Source organism: Coenobita brevimanus, chromosome 46, assembly GCF_032717465.1.
Source record: "Coenobita brevimanus isolate Jiangsu-jjx chromosome 46, ASM3271746v2, whole genome shotgun sequence".
Taxonomy (NCBI): domain Eukaryota; kingdom Metazoa; phylum Arthropoda; class Malacostraca; order Decapoda; family Coenobitidae; genus Coenobita; species Coenobita brevimanus.
Genome location: NC_136999.1, coordinates 7,791,952 through 7,815,965, shown reverse-complemented (window position 1 = coordinate 7,815,965; position 24,014 = coordinate 7,791,952). Strand labels below are relative to the sequence as shown.

At 42.0% G+C, this 24,014-nt stretch overlaps 1 protein-coding gene across 5 annotated transcripts in view; it reads right to left on the bottom strand.

Annotated features, from left to right (window-relative positions):
* Srrm1 (Serine-arginine repetitive matrix 1) overlaps positions 1 to 24,014 on the bottom strand; it is a 179,404-nt gene that overhangs the window by 13,599 nt on the left and 141,791 nt on the right. For all 5 annotated transcript variants that reach the window (XR_013897175.1, XM_080271562.1, XM_080271560.1 and 2 more), the window contains 2 exons: positions 14,654 to 14,930; positions 12,943 to 13,041 (listed from right to left, as the gene is read on the bottom strand). Coding sequence is in view for 4 of the 5 variants with exons in the window: in XM_080271562.1 (XP_080127688.1) it covers positions 12,943 to 13,041; positions 14,654 to 14,930 (376 nt within the window). In the remaining variant the exon portion in view is untranslated. The remainder of the gene's footprint in view (positions 1 to 12,942; positions 13,042 to 14,653; positions 14,931 to 24,014) is intronic.

The window sequence follows — 24,014 nt, the reverse complement described above, 5'->3', positions numbered from 1 at the left end:
AGCAGCTATAGAACAACCAGAAAGGAAGCTAGGGATGAACGCACAGATAGAAGGATAGAAACCATACAGGGGCAGTTTGGAAATTAACCCCTAAAGTACTATGACGATTGTCAGCTTGCAAGTCTGCCTCATAGAGTCTATGACTGACAATCGTCAGTTTGCAAGTTTGCCACATAAGAGTCTATGACTGACAATTGTAAGAAGTCTGTCAAAAACTGCTGCGCACTAAGTCAGCCCCTTTTATGGCATAAATGGTTCCTACCCAATCAAAACTAGAAGATGAGGTGGTGGGAAGGAAGATACCGTTCTCTCACCAAATCTGTGCCCCCCCTCCCCCCCAGCCACTTCTCCACCTCCATCTGGCTGCTTGGATACAGCATGCTCCGTCACCTCCCATTCAAACTACCAACCAATACTACATATATGTGGTATGGGGGGGTGTCTCATGCCCGCTCATCCCCACTCCCACCTCCACCCCTTTATATCGAATGACGCAGCAATTTCCCTGCTATGATCGCTTTGTGTGTTTCCTCCTGTCATAATACCCCCACACCACCTCCCCCACATTGGAGGTGTGTCTCATCCCCCCCCCCCCAATCCCCACCAGAGACTCTCCACCCCACATCCACCTTCCTCCCTCCCTATCCATTGTCCCGAGTATGAAGCAGTAACTTCTCTGCCATGAGCGGATTGTCTCTATTCATACCAAAATAACCTCCCACACCACCTCTCCCCCACACTGGGGGTATATTTCACCCCTGGCTGAGACCCCCTACTCCACCTCCATCATCCTCGCTCCCTATCCATTGTCCCGAATATGACACAGTAATTTCCCTGCCACGATCCATCATCCTCGCTCCCTATCCATTGTCCCGAATATGACACAGTAATTTCCCTGCCACGATCAGCCTGTGTCTGTCTACTCTCACCAAAATTACCCTCACACCACCTCTCCCCAGAAAAGGAGGTTATGTCTCGCCCCCGCCTGAGACATCCCACCCCATCTCCACCTCACTCCCTCCCTAGCCTCTGTCCTGAATATGATGTGGTAATTACCCTGCTATGATCCACTTCTAATCCTTACCAAATAACTTTGACTCATGCCTAGAAAGGTTTGTTGTAAGTTTATAGTAATTTATGTGAGGTTATTGCCTCTCGTGCTGATTCCTGTACCTAGTTTCATCAATAGAAACATATTTTACATTGATTTCACTGATTTTGGTATGGTTCTATAGCAAAAATTAGTTTTTTGCCAAATTTTTTAAGTCGGGGGAATTTTTTAATTTTTTAAATTTTTTGTGGGGGCGCTCACCATCCACTCACTCGATGTAGTGATGCTCTCATGTGACTGCACTTTCCTGTCATCCTTCGTTCTTTCCTTCCGTCCTCTTCTGACTTTTTATCCTTAATTTTTCCTCTTCCTTATGCCTATGGGTGACTCTACACTAAGTGACAAGCCAAATGGTTCCCTGTACACCAGGAAACCATTCACTATGCTGGGTGGTAACCATATAACCAAATTATGGCGTCTGGTGGTTTAGTGGGTAATTAAAGTGCTCCAATTGGATTGAGCCTGTGCATGTTTATATCAAAGGGGCAGTGGGGGTTTACTGCTCACGTAATGCCACTCACAGATGAGTGAGGCTGGTCACTCTCATCTTAAATGTCAGGACCAACTTGCCTATACCTCATACCAATTAATCTGGCCAGGCATGTATGGCAACGCTGTTCCTGCCAAGTTCAAGATTCTGATTGGCTGGAGGTGTTTGTTCGATTTTGTTCTTGTTTAAACCGATACTCAATTATCAGATGTTATACTGAGTTTGTTGACAATACAATCGTCAAAAGCAAAAAGAAGTCCGTTATATACTTAACATCAACGAAATTTCCATAGGAAGACAGAGATATGAGTCAACAAAGTATTATAATAGTCTAAGTCAAGGTCAGCATTCGAACAATTCCTTTATTTCTTCCACACTCCATAACATAACAGAAAATTGAGGAAACCTGCTTAATCTAAGCATTGGTATAACACATTTAAATTTTAGGATCAGCTTATACTGTGATAACAGAGGAGATATAATGAAACAGTTTTCCTTTAGCCTACTTTGATTTTCGCGATTTTTTCAAACCTCCCTCCCCGCAGAACTTGTCTTTTCATTAGAATTTTTAATTATTCAGAGTTGTGACACAATTTAAGGGTGCTGACTGATCTTATAATTTAAATGTGTTATACCAATGCTTAGATGAAGCAGGTTTCCCTAATTTTCTTTAATATTATGTAGTGTGGGAGACATAAAGGAATTGTTCGAATGCTGACCTTGCCTTAGACTGTTATTATACTTTGTTGACTCCTACCTTTCTCTTCCTATGAAAACTTCATTGTTGTTTAATATATAACGGACTTCTTATTGCTTTTGACAATTGAACTGTCGACAAACTCAGTATCACATCTGATAACAAAGAGAGTATCGTTTTAATCAAGAACAAAATCGAACAAACACCTCCAGCCAATTACCATCGCAGCTGGAACAGAGTTGCCATACATGCCCGGCCAGATTAATTGGTATGAGGTATAGCCCCAGGCTCCTATGCTCCTCATGGGGTAACAGGATTAGATGAAGATTTTTTTTTTTTTTTTTTTTTTTTTTTTTTTTTAAGGCTGACTCCTACACCTAGTTTCATCAATTGAAACATATCTTACATTGATTTCATTGATTTTGGTAAGGTTCTCTAATGAAAATTAGGTTTTCACCGATATTTTTCCTTTTTTCTCTTACCGGGAGGGGGAACTTTTAAAATCTTTGACAAGCTGTTTTGTGGTCACCATTAAGCCTAGTGGCCTGAGACTGGCATTTGCAGATGTGCAAATTCAAGCTCTTTAAATCTGTAGGATAAAATTGTACCCAAGTAAAAGCTGAAAAATTAACTCTGAATTGCGGCTGGGGTGGAATAGGGCCTCAGAAAAATGCGATCTTTAGGGGTTAAAGATTTATGCTAGACTCAATTGAAAGCCTTTGATATGACAAGTGCAATGGCAATGTTTTTGCCAAAAATCCTGAAATGAGGATGACCAAGAGTCTAAATGGAAGGGAAGAAGATCGTCAGTGGAGCATCTCTGGAGGACGCCACATTCATGATCAGAATGAAGCTTGTGATTGGAAAGGTGCTTTAAAATTGCTTTGCTAAGAACAGATTCAAAAACTTTAGAAATACAAGATGATAAAGCAGCTGGGCAATAGTTAGAGGGCTGGGAATGGTCACTCTTATCTGGAACAGGCTGAATGAGAGCAAACGTCTAACAAGAATGAGAGATACAAGTTGACATACAAAGCTTGAACAGTTTACATAGGCAGGGTTTAAGCACCGAAGCACAACTCTTGTGGACAACAGGTGGGACCCCAACAGGTCCATTTGCATTGTTAGTACTGAGGCCAATGAGGGCAGAAAAAACATCAACTGAAGACATTTATTGTCAGCCATGAGGAAGTCAGAGGGTAAAGTTATGGAGGAACAGCACCATAATCATCTAAAGTGGGACTGGAGGAGAAAGTCTGAGCCAAAGTTCTGTCAGTAGAAGAAACAGCTACAGAGCCATCAGAGCAGAAAAGAGGAGGGAAGGATGATGAATTAAAGTTGTCAGAAAGGTTCTTAGCAAGCTGCCAGAAGGTGCGGGAAGAAACTGAGTCACAGAGTTCAGTGCATTTAGTACGTTTATATATATATATATATATATATATATATATATATATGCATATGCAGAGTGAAGAACAGACTTAGCATGATTCCAGGCAAAAACATAAGAGAGATGAGATTTAAGAGAGGGTTGGCTCCAGTACTTTTCGTAGGCCTTCTCCTTGTTGTGGACAGCAATAGAACAAACAATACATATGTTCAACATGCTCAAAACCTATCACGTTGAGCCAACAGACAAAGGGTTCAGTTCAGTGCAATTCCTGCAAGAACTGGACCCATTACACCAGCACAACACTTGCATTCAGAAAACATTACACAAACACCTGGACCTGCTCCTTATGCTCCTTCCCCCCACCCACTAGCCCTCCCACCAATCCTACTCCTACTTCCTTCACACCTCCAAAGCCAAACCCACCGATCCTCCTCACACCATCCAGTCCCCCCAACTCCTCCCATTCCAACCCAACCTAATTCACTTAAACCCTTACCTCCATCACAACCTCCTCCTACCCCTTCCCCTCAACCCACACCACCTTCCCCCCATGCTGCAGCAGCCAATACACATCGCACACACAACATAAACATCCTTCAGCTAAACATAGATGGCATAAACACCGAAAAACAAAAACTCACACAATTCATCCAACAACAGAACATACACATTGCCATCTTACAAGAAACAAAACTACACAGTGCACAGAAAACACCGACATTTCATAACTTCACCACCATTTGACAAGACCGGGCCGATGGCTGAGGCGGTGGACTCATCACCCTAGTACACAAATCCATCAACTTTGCAGATACCAGTGCACACACACACTCACTTCTCCCCGCCACATGACACCACAGCAGAAATTCGATCAATTAAAATACGCACTGGTAACAAATCACACATAACAATCGCTAACACATACATTCCCCCCCATTCGTCCCCCACAGTACCACGCAATTACTCTCCACAGACACACCACATCACTAACATACCCATCATCATCCTGGGTGCTAATTTCAACGCCAAGTCGTCGGACTGGCATGTCAACAACCCTGACACAGACAGAGGGCTGGTACTACAATCCCAGACAGATCATCTTTTCATACTGTACAATCTAGACCAATATACCCATATCCCACACCAAGCCCTCTTCCTCCCATCATCCCCAGACATCACCTTCTGCTCCCCAAACCTCACCCCCACTACATCCTGGAGAGTGGTCAAAACCCTAGGTTCTGATCACCTCCCAATCATCATCACTACTAAAACCACAATCATCCCAATGGCCACAAACACACATACACTAATTATAAGAGAGCCAACTGGGAGGCCTTTGTAACTGAAACAGAACAACATTTTGAAACACTAAACAGTACACCCATCACAAACATCAACACCACCGTGCACACTTTCAATACAATTATACAAAATGCAGACAAACGACACATCCCTAGAGGCAAAAGAAAGAGACACAACCCCAACTTCACACCAGAAATTCAAGGCCTCACAAGACAACGGGACACACTGCGTCACTCCCCAACACCCCATACACAAAACACCATACAACAAATACAAGAACTCAACACTCAAATAAACAATAAAATATCAGAACAACAAACACTAAACTGGAAAAATTACCTCCAAACACTTGACCACAAAACAAACATCAGCAAACTCTATAAAGCACTAAACAGCATCATACTTTCCAACAGCAACACCACAAAATCACATGCTGCCATCACAACAACAGACACCATACCCTCAAACAAACAAGCAAATACTCTCATCAATCACTTTTCACAAGTCAGCCATCTAAACCCCCATTCCGAAGACCGACGTATCATCCGACGTAAGAGACAGTTCCCCACAGACCCAGACGACGCACCTTTCACTATAACCAAACGAAGCACATCATTAACAACCTTTACCCCTCTGTGGCCGAAGGCCCAGAATTTTCCGCGCACCCCAGGCCGACGCCAGGACCATTTTATGAAGTTTCGAAAATTGATTTTTTTTTCTTGCCATATTGAAGAGAAAGTTCAGATGCACCTAATAGTGCAAATCCCAGCTTCCTAGACGCATTTTGTGGCTTGCAATGAAGCGCGGAAGTTGCAGAAATATCGGCAACCGATATCGCCGCCCAGGGGACTGCCGCATTGCAACTGGGCAGGTGTTATATTTTTTTTTACCTCCCAAAACAATGCGAATGATGCTGAAATGTTATGCATATATGAGATATGATTATATCGAATGATTTCAGTACATAATCTGTTAGGAATGGCTGGAAAAAAAAATGTTATGAATACATTTTCACCTTTTTGATATAAAATGTTTATGGTAGTTTCGAGTTATTTTTTATGTTATCGTTGTGCTCATGCTTGGAAAAGGGAGAGAAAGAGTTGAATTTTCAGTCCTAAATGAGAAAACTGGATGTCCTCCAAGGCTAGACTCTGCCACGGGAGAATAAAGGGGAGGGTCAGTCCGATTAGCAATAAGGAAGTTGAGTCGCAACTTCCAGCTCCCACACCACGAGCATGGCTAAAAATAGAATCGTAATGCAGTTTCAGAACTATGAATAAGTCCAATCATTATGAGAACAGATACAAAGTAGAAATAAATACGTTTACAGACGGGGGAAAACGTATTTTTTCCGTCATAACATGTTCATCTTTCTCTATCATTTTACGTTCATCTTTATCATTTTACCATGTTATTTTCACAGTATATACTGCTGTCTCATAAACAGCCTGGTTGTGTTTGTTTTGCAAGGGAGGAAAAAGATTGTATTTTCTTTTCTGGGTCGAGATAATGGGTGTAACTGTGCGTGTTTAGGCATGGCCACAAGAGAAAAAATCGTACATCCACTCATCACAACAGCAGGTGGTGAACTGACAGATGATACGTGAGAGGGTGAAGTCAAGGTCAGTCTCATGTCCCAGATTTTCGTTCACTTCCCGAATGTTTTCACAGTTTTCTACAAGTTGCATTGCATCAAATGATCCAAACCCTTACACCAAACCTGAGCAAATAGGTAAAGATACCAAGACAAAAATGTATTTTTCTGTTATTATCATGTCTTTTTTGTATGTGCTTGTATTACTTCATAATCGTAAACAAGTGGTTGTGTGTGTTTTGCAAGAGAGGACAAAGATGATATGTTCTGCCTGGGTTGAGATAATGGGTGTAGTTGTGCTTGTTAAGGCATGGCCAGGAGTGATATAATCGAAAATCCACTCATCACAGCAGCAGGCTCTGAACTGGTGGATGGGGTGTATGGGAGTGTAGTGTAGGTCAGTGTGAAGACGTTCAGAACGTCCATTCACTTCCCAAAAATTTTTGCAGTTTTTTACAGGCCGCGCTCAAACGACGCTGGCGGCCGCTTATCGGCTAAACGTCATTCAACACCGGCAGCCACGGAGGGGTTAAGCACTCATCTGCCTGTGGACCAGACAACATAAGCAACATTCACATTAAACACCTTGGACCACAAGGCATACAAGCACTCACCAACATATCCAACTACAGCTACTCACACAACATAATACCTAGCATCTGGATGCACGGCATTATCATCACTATCCCTAAACCCAACAAAGACCCCACGTTACCCTTCTCACACCGCCCCATCACACTCCTCTGCACCCCCTCTAAAGTCACTGAATGACTGGTACTACAACTAGTCACACCCCACATTCCCCTAGCCCAATCACAACATGGCTTTAGGCCACTACACTCCACCAACACCCTTCTTACAGACCTTACACAGAGAGTTTTCGATGGCATAAATTAAGCTAGGCCACCACATAGAACACTCCTAATCACACTAGACATCAGAAAAGCTTTTGATGCCATCCACTCCCACAACCTCACAAACAAAATACTCAACACAAACATGCACAACAACACAAAAAGATGGCTGGCAAACTACTTAGCAGGCAGATGTGCACACGTAACATTTGCCGGTCAGTCTTCTAACATCAGAAACTTTACAAACGGCGTCCCCCAAGGATCTGTTCTGTCCCCTACACTCTTTAACCTATACATGCATGACATACCCACACCCCACATACCACAGATACACATAGCTTCCTATGCAGATGATATAGCACATGTATGCACCAAAACGCAAACACAACTGCACACATCATCCAACCTTACCTCAACACACTACACAAATGGTTCACCACAAACAGGCTCAAAATAGCCCCTGCCAAATCTACAGTGATCTTTCTCACAAACTGGACAGCAGAACACAGTCACATCCCACACCTCACCATAAACAACACTCCCCTACCACACACACACCCAAAATCCTTGGTGTAACATACAATACATCAATGTCATTTAAACAACACATCACAAACATTAAAAATAAAATAACAAGAATCAATGCCTTGAGGTCATTTGCCCATACAACATTTGGACACAACAAAGAAACAACCACCACAGTATACAAACAATAAATACTTTCAGTGATGAATTATGCAAGCCCTGCCTAGGCTCCTAACCTCAACAACAAACACTACAATACTCTACAGACCATACAGAACAAGGCCCTAAAAATAATCACAGGCTGTACTGCTACTACACCCACAGACCACCTACATCAAGAAACCAAAGTCCTCAAAGTCAAGGATCACCTAGACATGAAAGACACCCAAATTCTTGCTGCACCCTCCACAAACCCACAACATCCACTACATTACATGGCAACAAATCCACCCACACCAAGGAACATCAAAACAACACCCAGCACATGATATCATTCACAAATACTGTCATCTCTCCCCTCTTGCCCACCTCAGACCAGCCTCCAGAAGCATATCCACACTCAGATCACTTGCCGCTCCATTCAGTCACTTAAAGACAACACACAGCTGCATGCACAGCCTCCTGACATCCATCCTTCTGAATCCTATCTCCCTCGTAAGGACAGGGTCCACCTGGCCAGGCTGAGATGTGGGCACCATCCAGCCCTCTTAAGCTACCAGAAGAGGCTGGATGCCTCCGTCGCTGATGCCTGTCCAGGATGCAACACAGCACCCCATATTATTATGCACATTATGGAAGACTGCATTACACACAATCACCTATGCCAACAACACAACATACACTCTTCGAGAGCTCTGTGGGAAAGCCCAGTCTCAGCCATGGCATTCCTAAGGGACTCGGGGATGTTCGGCCCAACTGCCTAGGGAACAACTACTACTACTACTACATGATTAATTATTATTATTTTTTTTTTTCATTAGTAAGAGAAAGTAATAAATATTTCCATGCCCAAGAGAATAACTTCCATAATGTGCAAGACACACTCAGATGGCTATCAACCATGGATACCATAATCACTCTAGGGAAAATCAAAGAAGTACGGTACAGTAATCCCTCCAAGATCCGACGTAACAGAGACAAAGGCATGTCCTGGACTTGGAAAAATACCCCAGGACAGGTACTTATAGACCTCAACCCAACCTAACTTTGAAAGCCACCTAAATAACTCCCTACCGGACATGCACAGCATCTATTTATGACACTATACACACAAATATGGGACAGAAACCATGAAATAAAAGAAAAGGAACCAGAGAATAAGAAATTAGAAGTGAGTAGGGAAATATTTAGCTGTGTACAGGAAACTTACAACACGTTCATGGCCGTCGTGAGGATTAACCAGCCTCTAAGGCTCTGACAGTGGTGAGAGTGCTCTTGATGCATGTACAGTAATCCAGTGTTGTCTATCTATCTATCTATTGCCAGACGCCACAATCCCGTAAGGGGTGGCCATTTGACTTTGAGTTATTTGTTTTACAGGGAGGGGCACTAACCCTCCACCAACCCACTTGCTGACAAGTAGGGAGCACGTATGGTTTGGTTATATGGTTACCACCCAGCGTTGTAAATGGTTTCTTGGCTTACAGGAAACCATTTGGCTTGTCACTCAATGTAAAGTCACCTGTAAAGGAAAGAAAAGCAACAAGAAGTGACAGGAAAGATGGAAGAAATAGGAAGAGACGAGGGCAGGCACAGATAAAGAATGATAAAGGTTAAGAAGGAAGTAGGCAGCACTACTGTACATCAAGTGAGTGGATGATGGTCGCCACCACCTACCACAATTTGCTGCACTTAATCTTTTGTTTAACACTGCACATTCTGTTCTTACTTGTGCAACACCAGTTGCAACACACCAGTGTTGCACTCTGCACTTAATCCTTTGCACTCTGAATTATAATTTCTTAACACTGCACAACACTGTAAATTCCCATGTGGTCTAGTGGCGAGGTATTGCAGTTTAGTCACTATTTATTCACAAGAACGAGCACGTGGAGCAATCATGGCGACAAGCATACAGTCATGACAGTAGGTAGGTGGGCACTGGGAAGGGGAGGATGCAAGGTCACTCTACCACCCGCCAAAAATAGCTGTTCGTCACCATGCGGCAATTTTAACCCCTAAATACTGCAATTCGATCTGGCTCGTCTGCCACTGGAGCTGTAATTCGGGGGTGTTTTTTCAACTTTTACCAAGGAGAAAATCAATATGTTCTGGCTAAAGAGGAAGAAATTACACACCTGACAGCACAATCGGCACCCCCCTTGGACTAATAGTTACCGCACAATCGAGGGTCAAAGTTGAGAGAAAAAAAAAAAAAAAAAAAAGTTACCCCCCAAAATTGTTGAAAGCCCCCAGTTTTGATAACTAATTATTTCTATTACTGAAATAGGTCATTGCAATATCATATGTCACACCAAACCCGAGAACAGGTGTTTTGGGGTGTGGGGAGATTACTTGCTTTTGGGGAGATAAAGTACCTTGTGGGGAGAAGGTTTGCAGGTATGGAGGTTGGATAAAACCATCTTTTCTCATCAAAGTAGAGCACTTTAGTTTATTCTTAACCAACTACTATGAAAACAGATGTGTATGTACATGTGGGGAGATAAAAATCGATGGGGGAGAAGGCCCACAACGAGTACACTGAACCTTGGGAGATCATTTACGGTAACAACCAGTTTGGCTAGCTGAAACAAATAAAATCTATGTGATTTAGCACATCAACCATGCAAGCAGGTGTGTTTGCAGGTGTGGGGAGGTAATTCCTGTACGGGGAGTAATAGATGTATCGAGGTGGAGGGGTGGTGGTGGGGGGGCTGGGGCTCAGATGCCTGTGATTGCACATGTTTGCATGTATAGAATAGTATACAGAGAAGCATTTATTATGTTAAAAAAAAAAAAAAAAAAAAAAGAGGCAATACATATAAAGCACTTGTACATGTGTTGGGGGTGTGAGGAGTGGGGGAGGGGAGGTATGGGGGAGAACAAGCCAAGCTGTATGCTCGCTATCACACGATGGTTTATTGAGGGTAGGAGGATAGTATGGGACCGAAAGGGAGGGAGGGGTTAGGGTAGGTAGCGGTATACAAGGTAGGGGGGGAAGGTGGGGGGTGGTGGAGGGGGATGGAATGGGCCTCATGGTTGGGGGAGGGATAAACTTCGACTAACAATGTCCTATTTGGGCATACAGAGGGGTGGGAGGGTCTTCAGAGAGGGCTATTACGTGACAGATGATGAAACATTCAGGCAATGGGTGGGCCGAGAGGGGGGGGGTGACCCCCCCTGCCCCCAGAGTGGCCGGATCACCCAACCCGAGACTGGAAGGGTTAGTTCTCATTGACTTCAAGGGATATACATCACAATCAGGGCAGAGCAATGTGCAGGCAGTTTTTTACAAGGCGAGCTATATTGATGTGATTCGGTTGAGAGGGTTAAAATGGTAAACACGTACATTAATGTGCTTCGGTATTTAGGGGTTAAAGTAGGGATGCACACATATCAGTTTTTTTGTTTGTTTGTTTGTTTTTGGTGCCCAAGGACCTGAGTCCAATATGTCCAGGACTTGGGCATCTAGGTCTTAAAGAGATTACTGTACTGTCTAAGGGCCTCCCAGTCGGTAGCTCCAAAGTGCCAAAGCCACTGCTTCTTACAAGGGTCCACAGGCCTTACTGGAGTGATAGGACAGGTTAAGGTGATAAGGTCATGATCAGAGGAGCCCAACAGAGAGAAATTATTAACAACGTACACAGAAGGATTAGTTGTAACGAAAAGGTCAAGTACACTGGAAAGTACCGGTGCTGTTCAAGCTGCCCTACGATATTAAGGAAAGATAGGATGCAGGCTTATTTGCCAGGTGGATCAGTGAAAAGAGAGATGAGCCAAAGATGGTGGTGAACACTGAAATCACCTACAATGGAGATTTCAGAGAAAGGATAAACTGATAAGATGTGTTCCACCTCAGATGTAAGATAGTCAATGAACTTTACATGGTCACCAGAACTAGGGGATAAGTACATAGCACTGAAATATTTGGTCAGAGAATGACAGCATTGCTGAAGCCAGAGTACAGAGAGAATTCAGAAGATTCAAGTTCAGAAACCTGAACAAGATGTTATGTTGCTGCATATATATACACAATGGCCACCTCTGGCTTCGAAGTGAGTAAAGATAAAGTAGGATACAAAGAAGGGTTTGCTATCAGTTGCCTCAGACAGCTGAGTCTTGGTGAGGATGAGTAGGTGATGTTCAACAGAGAGAAAATTAGAGGAAAGGCCACGAACACTGCAGATACGAAGTGAGTCAGACAGTGGTTCCAAGCCTCTCTCTTGGTCATCACCGGGAGAAGGGCACATGGGTAGGGGCGTTTATGGTCCCCCCCCCCCAAGAGAAACCTGTAGAGAAGAGTATGCCAGCCTACTCTCAGTGTTACTAAAACACTCAAAAGGTTCGATAAAGAGGAATGGTCAGGAGTTAGTTATGAGGGTTGATGAAACAAACTCCAGCTCTCCCGGTCATCAGCGTTCAAGCTACCTTGGGAGTACTACCCAGCCTGACTGGTGTTACAGTCTACTCCATGAGATCACTAACCTGTTCAGTGCATGTGATCATTTCTAAGCTAAATAAACTGGAAGTAACGTGAACAAACAACAAGAATGTTACTGGACTGTTAATGATGTCGCCTCAGACTCATCTGAACTTCATCGCTGTAAACTGCAAGCTCATTGTCCTTCATCAGCAGTCCACCATCCTCCTTTTGGGGGATAGGGAGAGTTGAACGGTTTGCAAAACTGGGTTGTTCCACTCCCCAGCTATATCAGTGCAATCACATGAAAGGCATTCCTCTCCAGCACTATTACTGTATTCAAAGGTTTTATTCACTGTTTGTTTAAAACTGTGGTATCTAACAAGTCCCTTCAACTTACCTCATGTTTATGTTTTTTATGCTTCTTCTGTTTCTTATGCTTCTTATGCTTCTTCTTCTTCTCCTTCTTCTTTTTCTTTCTTTCTTCTGCTTCTGATAACTGAAAATTTAATTGAATATTAACACCTGAATTAACTAAAAATCACTATGATGGAACAACTACCCTGACCCTATTCAATTTCACATTAATCTCAAAATCCCATGGTTTTTCCTCCTCATCCTCCCTTCTTTTCCAGTTTCTGATAACTGAAAATTTAATACAACATTCACCAGACTCGGTCTAAAAATCACGATAATGGAAGATTTCCCTGAACCTGTAAACAGTTCACTAACACTCAGTTCTCACTTGACATCTATGATATGTAATGGCAAAATGTTACTTGAAGGCAGGGGTTCCCAATCTGGTGCTCACAAGCACCACTGTGCTCTCTGATGGTCTGGGAGTGCTCTTTCACAGTGGATAAAATTGTGCTCGCGAGCACCAGCTCTTTGTAGGCCTGACTGCCATATTCATAATTCCCTGTAAGACCATCAACATCATCATCCATTTCTTTTGCTACACTGTGTGTGTGTATATATATATATATATATATATATATATATATATATATATATATATATATATATATATATATATATATATATATATATATATATATATATATATATATATACACACACACACACACACACACATATTATATAATTTATAAATTACCCTTACTAATTGGACTGCTTCTTAATACCCAAACTATGAAATTATAGTGGTGCTCTCATAGCTATCCAGAAAACAGGTGGGTGCTCATCAGCTTAAAAAGGTTGGGAACCCCTGCTTTAAGGGAAACAACTTCCAGTGAAACATGCTTGTGGTTTATGACTGAGGAATTGAAAGTTTAGAAAACACTAATCTTTGACTTAAAAATTACTCTGAATGAAGTAAAAACAATAATGGTTTTAACTAATTAGCAACTCACCACTGAAACAAATTTATGAGGACTGACGACTAGAATGCAAATAAAACAGCTCCTTAAAAATGATGAACTCATGACCAATTACCATCTTTGAAAACTTTACATTACATTTACTAATCATTCCCTCCTTACTGAGCTGCATGTGATGCAGCTGGCAAAGCTTTTTTATGAAAACAACTGGCACTTCTGAATATACAGTACTTGTACTCACTTCTACAGTGGTAAACTTATGCAAATGCTAACTAATGATATTACACTACATTAACTTGGCCTGAAAATGCTTTTGATGCATTTTGAATGCTGAGCTGTTACAAGAGATTAGTACCAGAATGCAATGAATGTAACGAAGAACTGCTACAGAAAGGATGTTAAGCCAAAGAATTGTTTTACTCTGCCCCTGACCTAGGGGAAGGGGGGTAATTGCAAAAATATGAAAATCCTCTTCTTATGTCAGATGAACACTGTACTCCAGAATTTACTGAAGAATGTAAATAGTAACTAAATACTCTTTTTAAAATTACGTATCTAAGTGAAATTTCCTAAATTTATGTCCGTACGCAGAAGTTATGTCTTAAATTAGTGGCTAATATTTTTATATTACGCTCATCATATATTCAAACTCAACTTTCCATCATTCTAAGTTCACACACACACAAGAAAAAATTCACATTGTCACTATGTTAGGGATGAATGATAAAATAACTCGGCAACCATGGCTGGCAAAAACAGGATACAACTTACATCAGAATCAGATGTGCTTTCCTTCTTCTTGTGCTTCTTCTTCTTCTTCTTTTTCTTCTTCTCCACAGGTGAAGACTCCCTGCTTGTGGACACATCATCATCCCCTGAGCCTTCGACTGAGCCTGAGTCCATGCGTCTCCTCTGTCTCACAGATGGGGACTTGCTGAATGACCGTGATCGTCGTTTCACTGGCCGTCGCCCATCATCTGATTCAGATTCCTCGCTCCCAGACACCATTTGATTGGGCTCATTTCTGCGGTATGAGATGGTACGGGGACTGCTCTCATTAGCTTGTACTGTGCTAATAACATTTATGATAACCTGACAAAGTTCCCTAGCTTCCTTCAGCCCAGATGATGGAAAGTTTAGATAAATTGGATGTCTGATCCGACTATTAATCCCTTAACTGCGACGTTCCTCCTGAAAGGACCTATCGACAGACTGTGGCTTTCCTTTTAAAATCCACAATTCTATTTCAAACACTGTGCCTTGTATTCTGCCCCAAGAACTTTGTGTATTCATCTGCTCACACTTGGGGTTGCTAGTTCATCATTTTAGCTTCATGCTGACTGCATCACTCACACAAATGAGGTTAGTTCGCTTCTGGATGTCACTGTTCATTATAACTTTTATTTTATAATGTCTAAAATAATGATACTGAAGTGCCAAGTGACACATACACCATAGTGCAAACCTAAGTGACATGTATAGTGGTGCATGGTGGGGAAGTGAAGGGTAGTGGGCAATGGTGGGGATGGTTGATGAAGACAGACAGCTACAGTGACACAAAAACACCGAAAATGACATTGCTTCCACTTATCTCCATGGCAATGCAGGAGCCTCTATATATTCACCGAAGCTCATAGATAAGAAGGAAGGTTTAGTTTTCTTGTGCATGTATTATTATTACATCTTTTTACCTATCTTTTGTATTAATATGAAAATTATTGAACTGAAAACAGGTAACTTTTGGGTGGAATGCCACACCACGGGCCTCCCTTTCACCATTTGAGCTGCAGTCAAGGGGTTAATTATGGATACTCTTTCCTACCTTCTTTGTTTGATTTTATGGAAGTATTAATACAAATGGTGATGGATGGAATATCTCAAATTTGTTGTATGCTGATGATGCAGTACTGCTTGCAAACAGCAGACAAGAACTTGGCAGGCTAGTGCAGAGCTTTGCTGATGTCTGTGAATGTCGTGCCTTAAGAGTAAATGTAAAAAAAAAAAAGAGTAAAGTGATGGTTATTGAGAGAGAAGGTAACTCCCAGTGTGATGTTACAGTGAATGGAGAGAAACAGAAATTGATGAGAGAGTTCAAGTACCTGGGTTTAGAGATAGAAAAGAGAGGAAAATAAGCAAAAGAAGTTGAAAGTAGAGTGACACAAGGAAGAAAGGTTGCTGGTGCAATGAAGGCCTTGATACGAAAAAGAGGCATGAGTGTTGAAGCTGAATGAGGTTTACATGGAAGAGTGTCAGTGCCAACTATAATATATCGATGTGAGCCCATGGTGTGGCATGAAAATGAAAAGTCAAGAGTAAGAGCAGTGAAGATGGGACTGCTGAGGAATGTATATGGAGTACTGTACAGAGAGTGGCAAGGATACGATATGATGTGATTCGTGAAAGATGTGGAGTGATGAAGTCGGTGGACACCAGAATCGAAGAGAGTGTACTGAGATGGTATGGTCATGTGCTGAGAATGGATAACAATAGAGTGGTGAAAAGGATATACCTGAGCAAATTTGAAGGAGGGAGGAGGCGAAGCAGGCCAAGGAGAAGGTGGAAAGATATCGTGGATGAGTGTGTGAGGAAGAGAGGTTTGGAAGTCGGTGAGGCTAGGGAACTGACAAGAGATCGAGATGGCTGGATGAATGTTGTTAGAAGACGTGCATGATCAGGGATTTGGCACCCCTTTTTAACGTAGCAGCATCCAGATTGACTCTATTGGATACGTTTATGTAAAGCTACAGAACGTGGTGAATGTTTTTGGCATATCCGATAGAGTCAGGAGTCTAGGGACTTGAATGATGAGTGATTGGAAGCGTGGCCCACTGGATAGGGCAAATTTGGGCTGTCTGGACATTGCTACTCCTCACCCTGCCCTAAGGTGGGAAATGAGGTCCGAATGATGATGATGATGATGAATTAATAAACTTCCATCAGCAAACTGTCAGAATTGCATTGTTTATTGATCCAGCCATCCTGGCATGGATCGAGGCTTCAAGGAGTTTGGCCAGCTTCTAGAAGCATTTTCTCTCAAATCTGAAGGACTGATCATTTGTGGTGATTTCAGTTTCTGGACTGACAACCCAACGTTGAAACCTTTTTCTTCACAATTCCTTAAACTAATTGACTACAATAATTTTTTCCATCCATCCATCCATCATCCAATCCTCTGTCACCCCAAAAACAGCGTAGGAGCCCGGGGCTAGGCAAGTTAGTCCTGACATTTCAGATGAGTGACCAGCCTCACTCATCCCTGAGTGGCATTACATGAGCAATAAACCCCAACCACCCCTTAGATATAAACCTACACAAGCTCAATCCAATTAGAGCACCGTAATTGCCCACTAAACCACCACGTGTCATAACCTGATTATATGGTTACCACCCATCATAGTAAATGGTTTCCTGGTGTACAGGAAACTATTTGGCTTGTCACTCAGTGTAGAGTCACCTATAAATAGAAAGAAGAGGAATGAAAGAATTATTTCAATCACGTTTACAAACTGACTCCTGTCTTGGGACATGTCCTTGGTTTGATCTTATCTCCTGTTGGTTGCAGTCGCATGCTGGATGAGGAGGTTGATTCAAGTGATCCCATTGTCTCCAATCATGCTTTAATTGCTTTCAGGTTTGAAGTCCCCCAACCCCCTTCTTATAAAATGATTATCAGGTTCAGAAACTGACCACCATCCAATATGTCATAAACTGATCAGCATTTAAACACTGATTCTACTTATATATGTTTCCTCTGATGATATGGTGAATATATACAGTACAATCCCAGCAATCCGGTATCCAGACAAACGGAATACTCAGAACAACGGGAAAATTCAAGGGCTGGTAAAATTGTCAGTAAGTTATAACTGTGCGCCAATTTGAATGGACCGCCAAACCGCCGTTTGATTGTGTCACACGAGGCTGGGGGAAGTCAGACAAAGCGAGGTGAAGGCATTTCCGGCTGATGTAAATCCCTAGCAAATCCTCTTAACCACCCCTCCTCTCCCCCTCTTTCCCCTACTTGAATTCAGTCATCCTCCACACCTTCCAAAAATCACCAGTCTGCGTTTTGCCACCGGACAGTAAACAAGGTCTCTTGCTATTGTGTTCCTCTGATAGACGGTAATTTGTACACTCCAAAATGCCTAAAGTGCAAACTAAACGTAAGCATATCGTGCTTACCTTGAAACAGAAGCTGGACATATGCAACAGACTTGAAAAAGGCGAACATTATAAAACACTAATGGCTGAATATAAATGTTAATAGGAATGAAAGTTTACTTTGTTGGAAGAAAAATAAATAAATAATATGCCTGCATTTCATACGTACATCATTTATTTTATTTTCTGCAAAACAGCTGAGTGGCGGAGTGAGGGGGTGGAGTGATGGAGGTCAGGTAGGGAAGAAGAAGAACAGTCGGAAACGTAAACAAACTCACGTGGGGGCACAGGTGTTGTGATAATTCTACAGTGCAGTCTTAACACATCATCAGTTCACTAATAAATGTTCAAGCTTTTATTTCTATATTTTATTTTTCAATTTTTATGAGTATAGTACATATAATGAATACAGTAATTCGGTAAACAATGGACTGGTGTAATTTGCAGTACTGCTAGTTGCTAGACATTGCACACGTGCGTTATGACCATGGTGTGTGTTTACAAGGCAGTTTTTCAGGCGGAATTTCTTAGTGTAACCCCTAATGTGACTGGTGAGTACCTGAACTGTATTTACTGCTGTGATAGCCTTTGTATAGATTTGACTTGAAAATCAGAAATACGGGAAAAATCTGTAACCGGGAAGGTAAATTCCCCAAGCCACCCGGTTAACTGGGATTGTACTGTATATACATATACTGTGGAGAACATAGCAATTATAAATTCACTGTGAGAACAAGGAGTCAACGAGAACACTGTTAAACTGCTTGAAAACATATACTGTATAAGGAGGGAAATGCTACAGTTAAATTAATGACTTGGAAAAGATTAAGACTGAGAAGGGCGTGCATCAGGGAGATACAGTTTCACCAAATTTACTTACAGCATGCCTAGAAAGTATTTTCAGAAAGCTAGACTAAGAAAACAAAGGAGTAAACATAGATGGAAAAAAGCTAAACCATTTAGGATTTGCAGATGACACTGTCCTAATCTCAGAAACAGCAGAGACTCTGCAAGGAATGCTAATCCTTCCATGGCCGTGGGTCTGAAATTTTCTGTACATCCCAGGCCTACGTGGGGGACATTTTATGAAGTTTCGAAAATTGCCTTTTTTTTTCTTGCTACACTGAAGAGAAAGTTCACACGCACCTAACAGTACATATCCCAGCTTCCTAGACCCATTCTGTGGCTTGCAATGGAGCATGAACGTTGCAGAAATATCGGCAACAGATATCCGCCATCCACAGATGCTGCCGCAGTGCAACTTCGCAGGTGCTGTTTTTATTTTAACCCCCCAAAACAATGTGAATGGTGCTGAAATGTTGCGCATATATATGATGATATCGAACGATTTCAGTACATAATACAGTCGCTACTCATTTTATGATGGGGTTACATCAGGTCATACCTTAACGTATAACGATATTATCATAAATCAGGAGATTGAAACACATTTTAAAAGGGGGGTTACGTCAACTCAACTTTCCAAAGTCACCTACCCAAGCCTGAAACAAAAATGACAACCCACCTTAATTATTTCCTGTGTCGGTCAAAGTTGTCTCCAAGACCTAAACAAACACTATCACAGCAATACAGGCAGCATTACTCACGTACAGGAAATCATTGCAACAACACAACAAACACACTTGCGCAACATTGGCCTGGTGCTACAAGATGTATAGGCCTACAGTAGAACGATGCTTGGCTGAGAGGTGACAATAGCTGGGGGGCACACGTGAACCAGTGGAAAACACAGGGCTTTGAAGGGGTGGCGGGACCGCAACTGAACCAAAACAATGCTCTGCACGCTGGGGTCACCATCTTGCCTAAGACAAACGACGGTCACCCTTGCGTGTGCCTGGTGCTTTGTACGAAATTTTCAGATGTCAATATCATTGCAGTGGGAAATTTATCATAAATCAGGTTTTGGGGTGGAACTTTTCTATTATCGTTGTAGCGAATTATTGTATACCGAATCAATGTAAAACGAGTAGTGACTGTATGTTAGGAATGGCTGGAGAAAAAAAATTACTGTATTATGAATATTTTTTCACCTTTTTGATACAAAATATGATTATGGTAGCTTCAAGTTATTTTTTAGGTTATCGTTGTGCCCATGCTTGGAAATGGTAGTGAAAGGGTTGAATTTTCAGTCCTAAATGAGAAAACTGCATGTCCTCCGAGGCTAGGCTCTCCCACGGAAGATGAAAGTGGAGGGTCAGATCTGATTAGCAATAAGGTAGTTGAGTTGCAACTTCCACCTCCCACACCACGTGCAAGGCTAAAAATGGAATCGTAATGCAGTTTCAAAACTATGAATAAGTCTAATTATTACAAATACAGAGACTATCTATTGCCAGACGCCATAATCCCATAAGGGTGGCCATTTGACTTTGAGTTAGTTGTTTTACAGGAAGGGGCACTAACCCTCCACCAACCCACTTGTTGACACATAGGAAGCATGTATGGTTTGGTTATATGGTTACCACCCAGCGTTGTAAATGATTTCCTGGCTTACAGAAAACCAGAAATAAATACGTTTACAGAAGGGGGAAACTGTAACTTTCTCCATAATAACATGTTCACCTTTCTCTATCATTTTACCTTGTTATTTTCGCAATATATGTTGCTGTCTCATAAACAAGGTGATTGTGTGTGTTTTGCAAGAAGAAAAAGATTATTTTTTCTGTCTAGGTCGAGATAATGGGTGTAACTATGTGTTTTTAGGCATGGGCATAAGCAAAAAAATCGTATATCCACTCGTCACGGCAGCACGTGGTGAAATGAAAGATGACATGTGAGAAGGTGAAGTCAAGGTGAGTCTCATGTTCCAGACGTTCATTCACTTGCCGAAAGTTTTCACAGTTTTCTACAAGTTGCACTGCATCAAAAGATCCAAACCATTACAACAAACCTAAGCAAATAGGTAAAGTTACTAAGACAAAAATGTATTTTTCACTTATTATCATGTCTTTTTTGTTTGTGCCTGCATTAATTCATAATCGTAAACAGGTGGTTGTGTGTGTTTTGCAACAGGGGACAAAGATGATATTTTCTACCTGGGTCAAGATAATGGTGTAGTTGTGCTTTTTTAGATATGGCCAGGAGAGAAAAAATAAAAAATCCACTCATCAAAGCAGCAGGCTCTGAACTGCTTCATGGGGTGTATAGGAGTGTAGTGTAGTTTAGTCTGAAGACGTTCAGAACGTTCGTTCACTTCCCAAAAATTTTTGCAATTTTTTCTAGGGTGTGCTCAACACACCTGCGGCCATTTATCGGCTAAACGTCATTCAACGCCAGCGGCCATGGAGGGGTTAAATGACCTGAATAGATAAAGTCTAAAAGTAGGACTAAAGATGACCCAGTGTAAAACTTACGTTCAGTTCACATACAACAAAGACTGTCATCAGAATAAATGATGAAATTTTTGAAGAAGTCGAGGAGTACAATTACTTGGAGCAAACACTAAAATTAACGAAAGTCCACGATAGCGAAATAAAAAGATGCATTACAATTGGATGGAAAGCTTCTGGTACACATAGTCTATCTATTGCCAGATGCCTTAATCTCATAAGGGGTGGCCACAAACAAATTGCCTCCATGTCACCCTGTCCCCTGCCATTTCATTGCCCTGCTCCCAGCTCACACACCCCTCTCTCATATACCTCTCAACTCCATCCCTCCATCTCATCCTCAGCCTCCCCCTCCCTCTTCCCCCCTCCTTTGTACAGGGGAATAATTATACCTGACTTCCATTCCTCTGCAACTCTACCTTCCTCCCAGGCCAATCTGCACATCTGCTACATCCATTCCACTACTATCTCTCCGCCATGCTTCAGCATTTCATCACACACTCCCTCAGTTCTTGGGGCTTTCCCCATTTTAACTTTCTTCATTCCTTCCACAACTTTCATCCTACTGATTTCTTCCTCTCTTCTCACATTCCTCCTCCTCCCAGCCATTCCCCAGCCACTTATACTGGCATTACTTTCATTCACTATGTTCAATAATTCCTTAAAGTGTTCTCTCCATCTGCTCACTTCTTCTCCCTTCTTTAATAGTACTCCACTAGTACTCTCCCTTCTCCACTAGTACTATACCTGCTTCTATAACAGCCTGTCTAACTCTCTTTACCTCTTTCCACTTTTTACCTCTTTCCACTTTACAATCACATCCCTTCCAAATTCCTCATCCATTTTCTTCTTACTCTCTCTCACTAGTTTTCTCACCTCTCTCTTCCTCTCTACATATAACTCTCTCTTCTGTCTCTCAACTTCATCCATGCCCCTGTTTTCTCATCCATTCACTATATGCTTTCTTGTTTTGTGCCACAGCCTCTCTCACCTCTTTATTCCACCATACTGTTCCCTGCACCCTCTTTCGTCTTCTCTTCACCCCACACACCACCTCACATGCTGCACAAATTTCCTCTGTGAATACCTTGCACACACCTTCCACATGCCCCATCTGCTCCAAATCATATTTACCCAATCGCTCCTTGACTTCCTTCTTATATTCTGCCTTTTCTCCATCCTCTTGTAACCTGTCCACCCTCCTTGTATGAACTACTTCCTCCTGTCCTTCCTTTCTTCTATTTCTCTATTTCATTTGCACTTTTATTCTAACCACCACCAAGTGGTGGTCAGAAAGTCCACTCCCCAAACCTCTAAATACTCTTGCATCCATTACACACCTTCTCATCCTTTCATCCACACACACATAATCAATCATTGCCTTCCCTTTATTCAGTTCACTACCCACCCTTCTTGTCACTTGCCACGTATACCTGTGGATCTTTTGTGCCTGAAGAGTATATTGGCTATCACCAATCCCCTCCCAGCTCAAATATCCACTAAAGCAATGTCACTCTTATCCATCTCTACAAGCACACCCCCCTCACCAACCACTCTATCCACCTTCTCATTCCCTACTTTTCCATTCATATCTCCAATAAAAAACACTCTCTCATTCCTTTCAAACTCTTCTATGCACGCTTCCACATTTGTCCAGAACTCTTCTCTCTCTCTGCTTGCACGATCTTGTGCTGGCGCATACACACACACAATCATCCACATTTGTAGTCTAACTTTCAATCTTACCCACAGAATCCTTGAGCCAACTGATCCATACTCTCTTATACTTTCCTTCCTTCTGTTACAACAATACATACTGGTTCCTTTGCCCTCTCATTCTCACCTACTCCTGGGCATATACCCCATCCATACTCCCATTCTCTCACACTCTCACCTCTCCATTTAGAGTCAGTTAATCCACATACATCCACTTTTGCACTCTCAAGCACCTGGACAATCTCTCTCTCACCTCATCATTTGCACCCCTTACATTCCACGTACATATCCATATAACGTCCTTTGTTCGGGCCTTAGTCGTCACCTTTTAGTCAGTCCTGGTCTGAGGCTTCTTGTTCGTATTTTTAGTTACAGTGGATTCTCGAATTTCGATGGGCATGGGTACCTAAAAATCACCGCGAAATTCAAATAATCAAAATTTAAACTGAACTTCTTATAGGAAAAATTAGTTTGGGTCCAGGGCCTCCAAACCTAACTAAGTAAAACCATGATTTTTTGCCCACACCCCCTGTAAACTTCATGAACTATAATTGTGGTTAAGCAACTGTAGTTCTGCATTGTATTGCCATACTGTCTGCAGGTGTATCCTTGGTGTATTTTTGCCATTTCCTGTACTGCAAATTCTGCATTGGCTGCAAAGATTTAGAGGCGCCAGGCTGCTCTTGTCCATTACCATTGCTACCCGAAGAACCACTCTTGTTTGCCATCTTGAAACAAGTAAGTTGCAACAAAAATACAAAGAAAATACATACAACTAAATTGCTGTGAAATGCACAGGCTGAAAGTTCGGCACTTGGCTGTAGAGGGCTGGCTGCTGGCAGGACAGTTGCAAGATGGCCGCCGACAACAGAACATCACCTTGCACATGGCTTAATGTTGTTGGT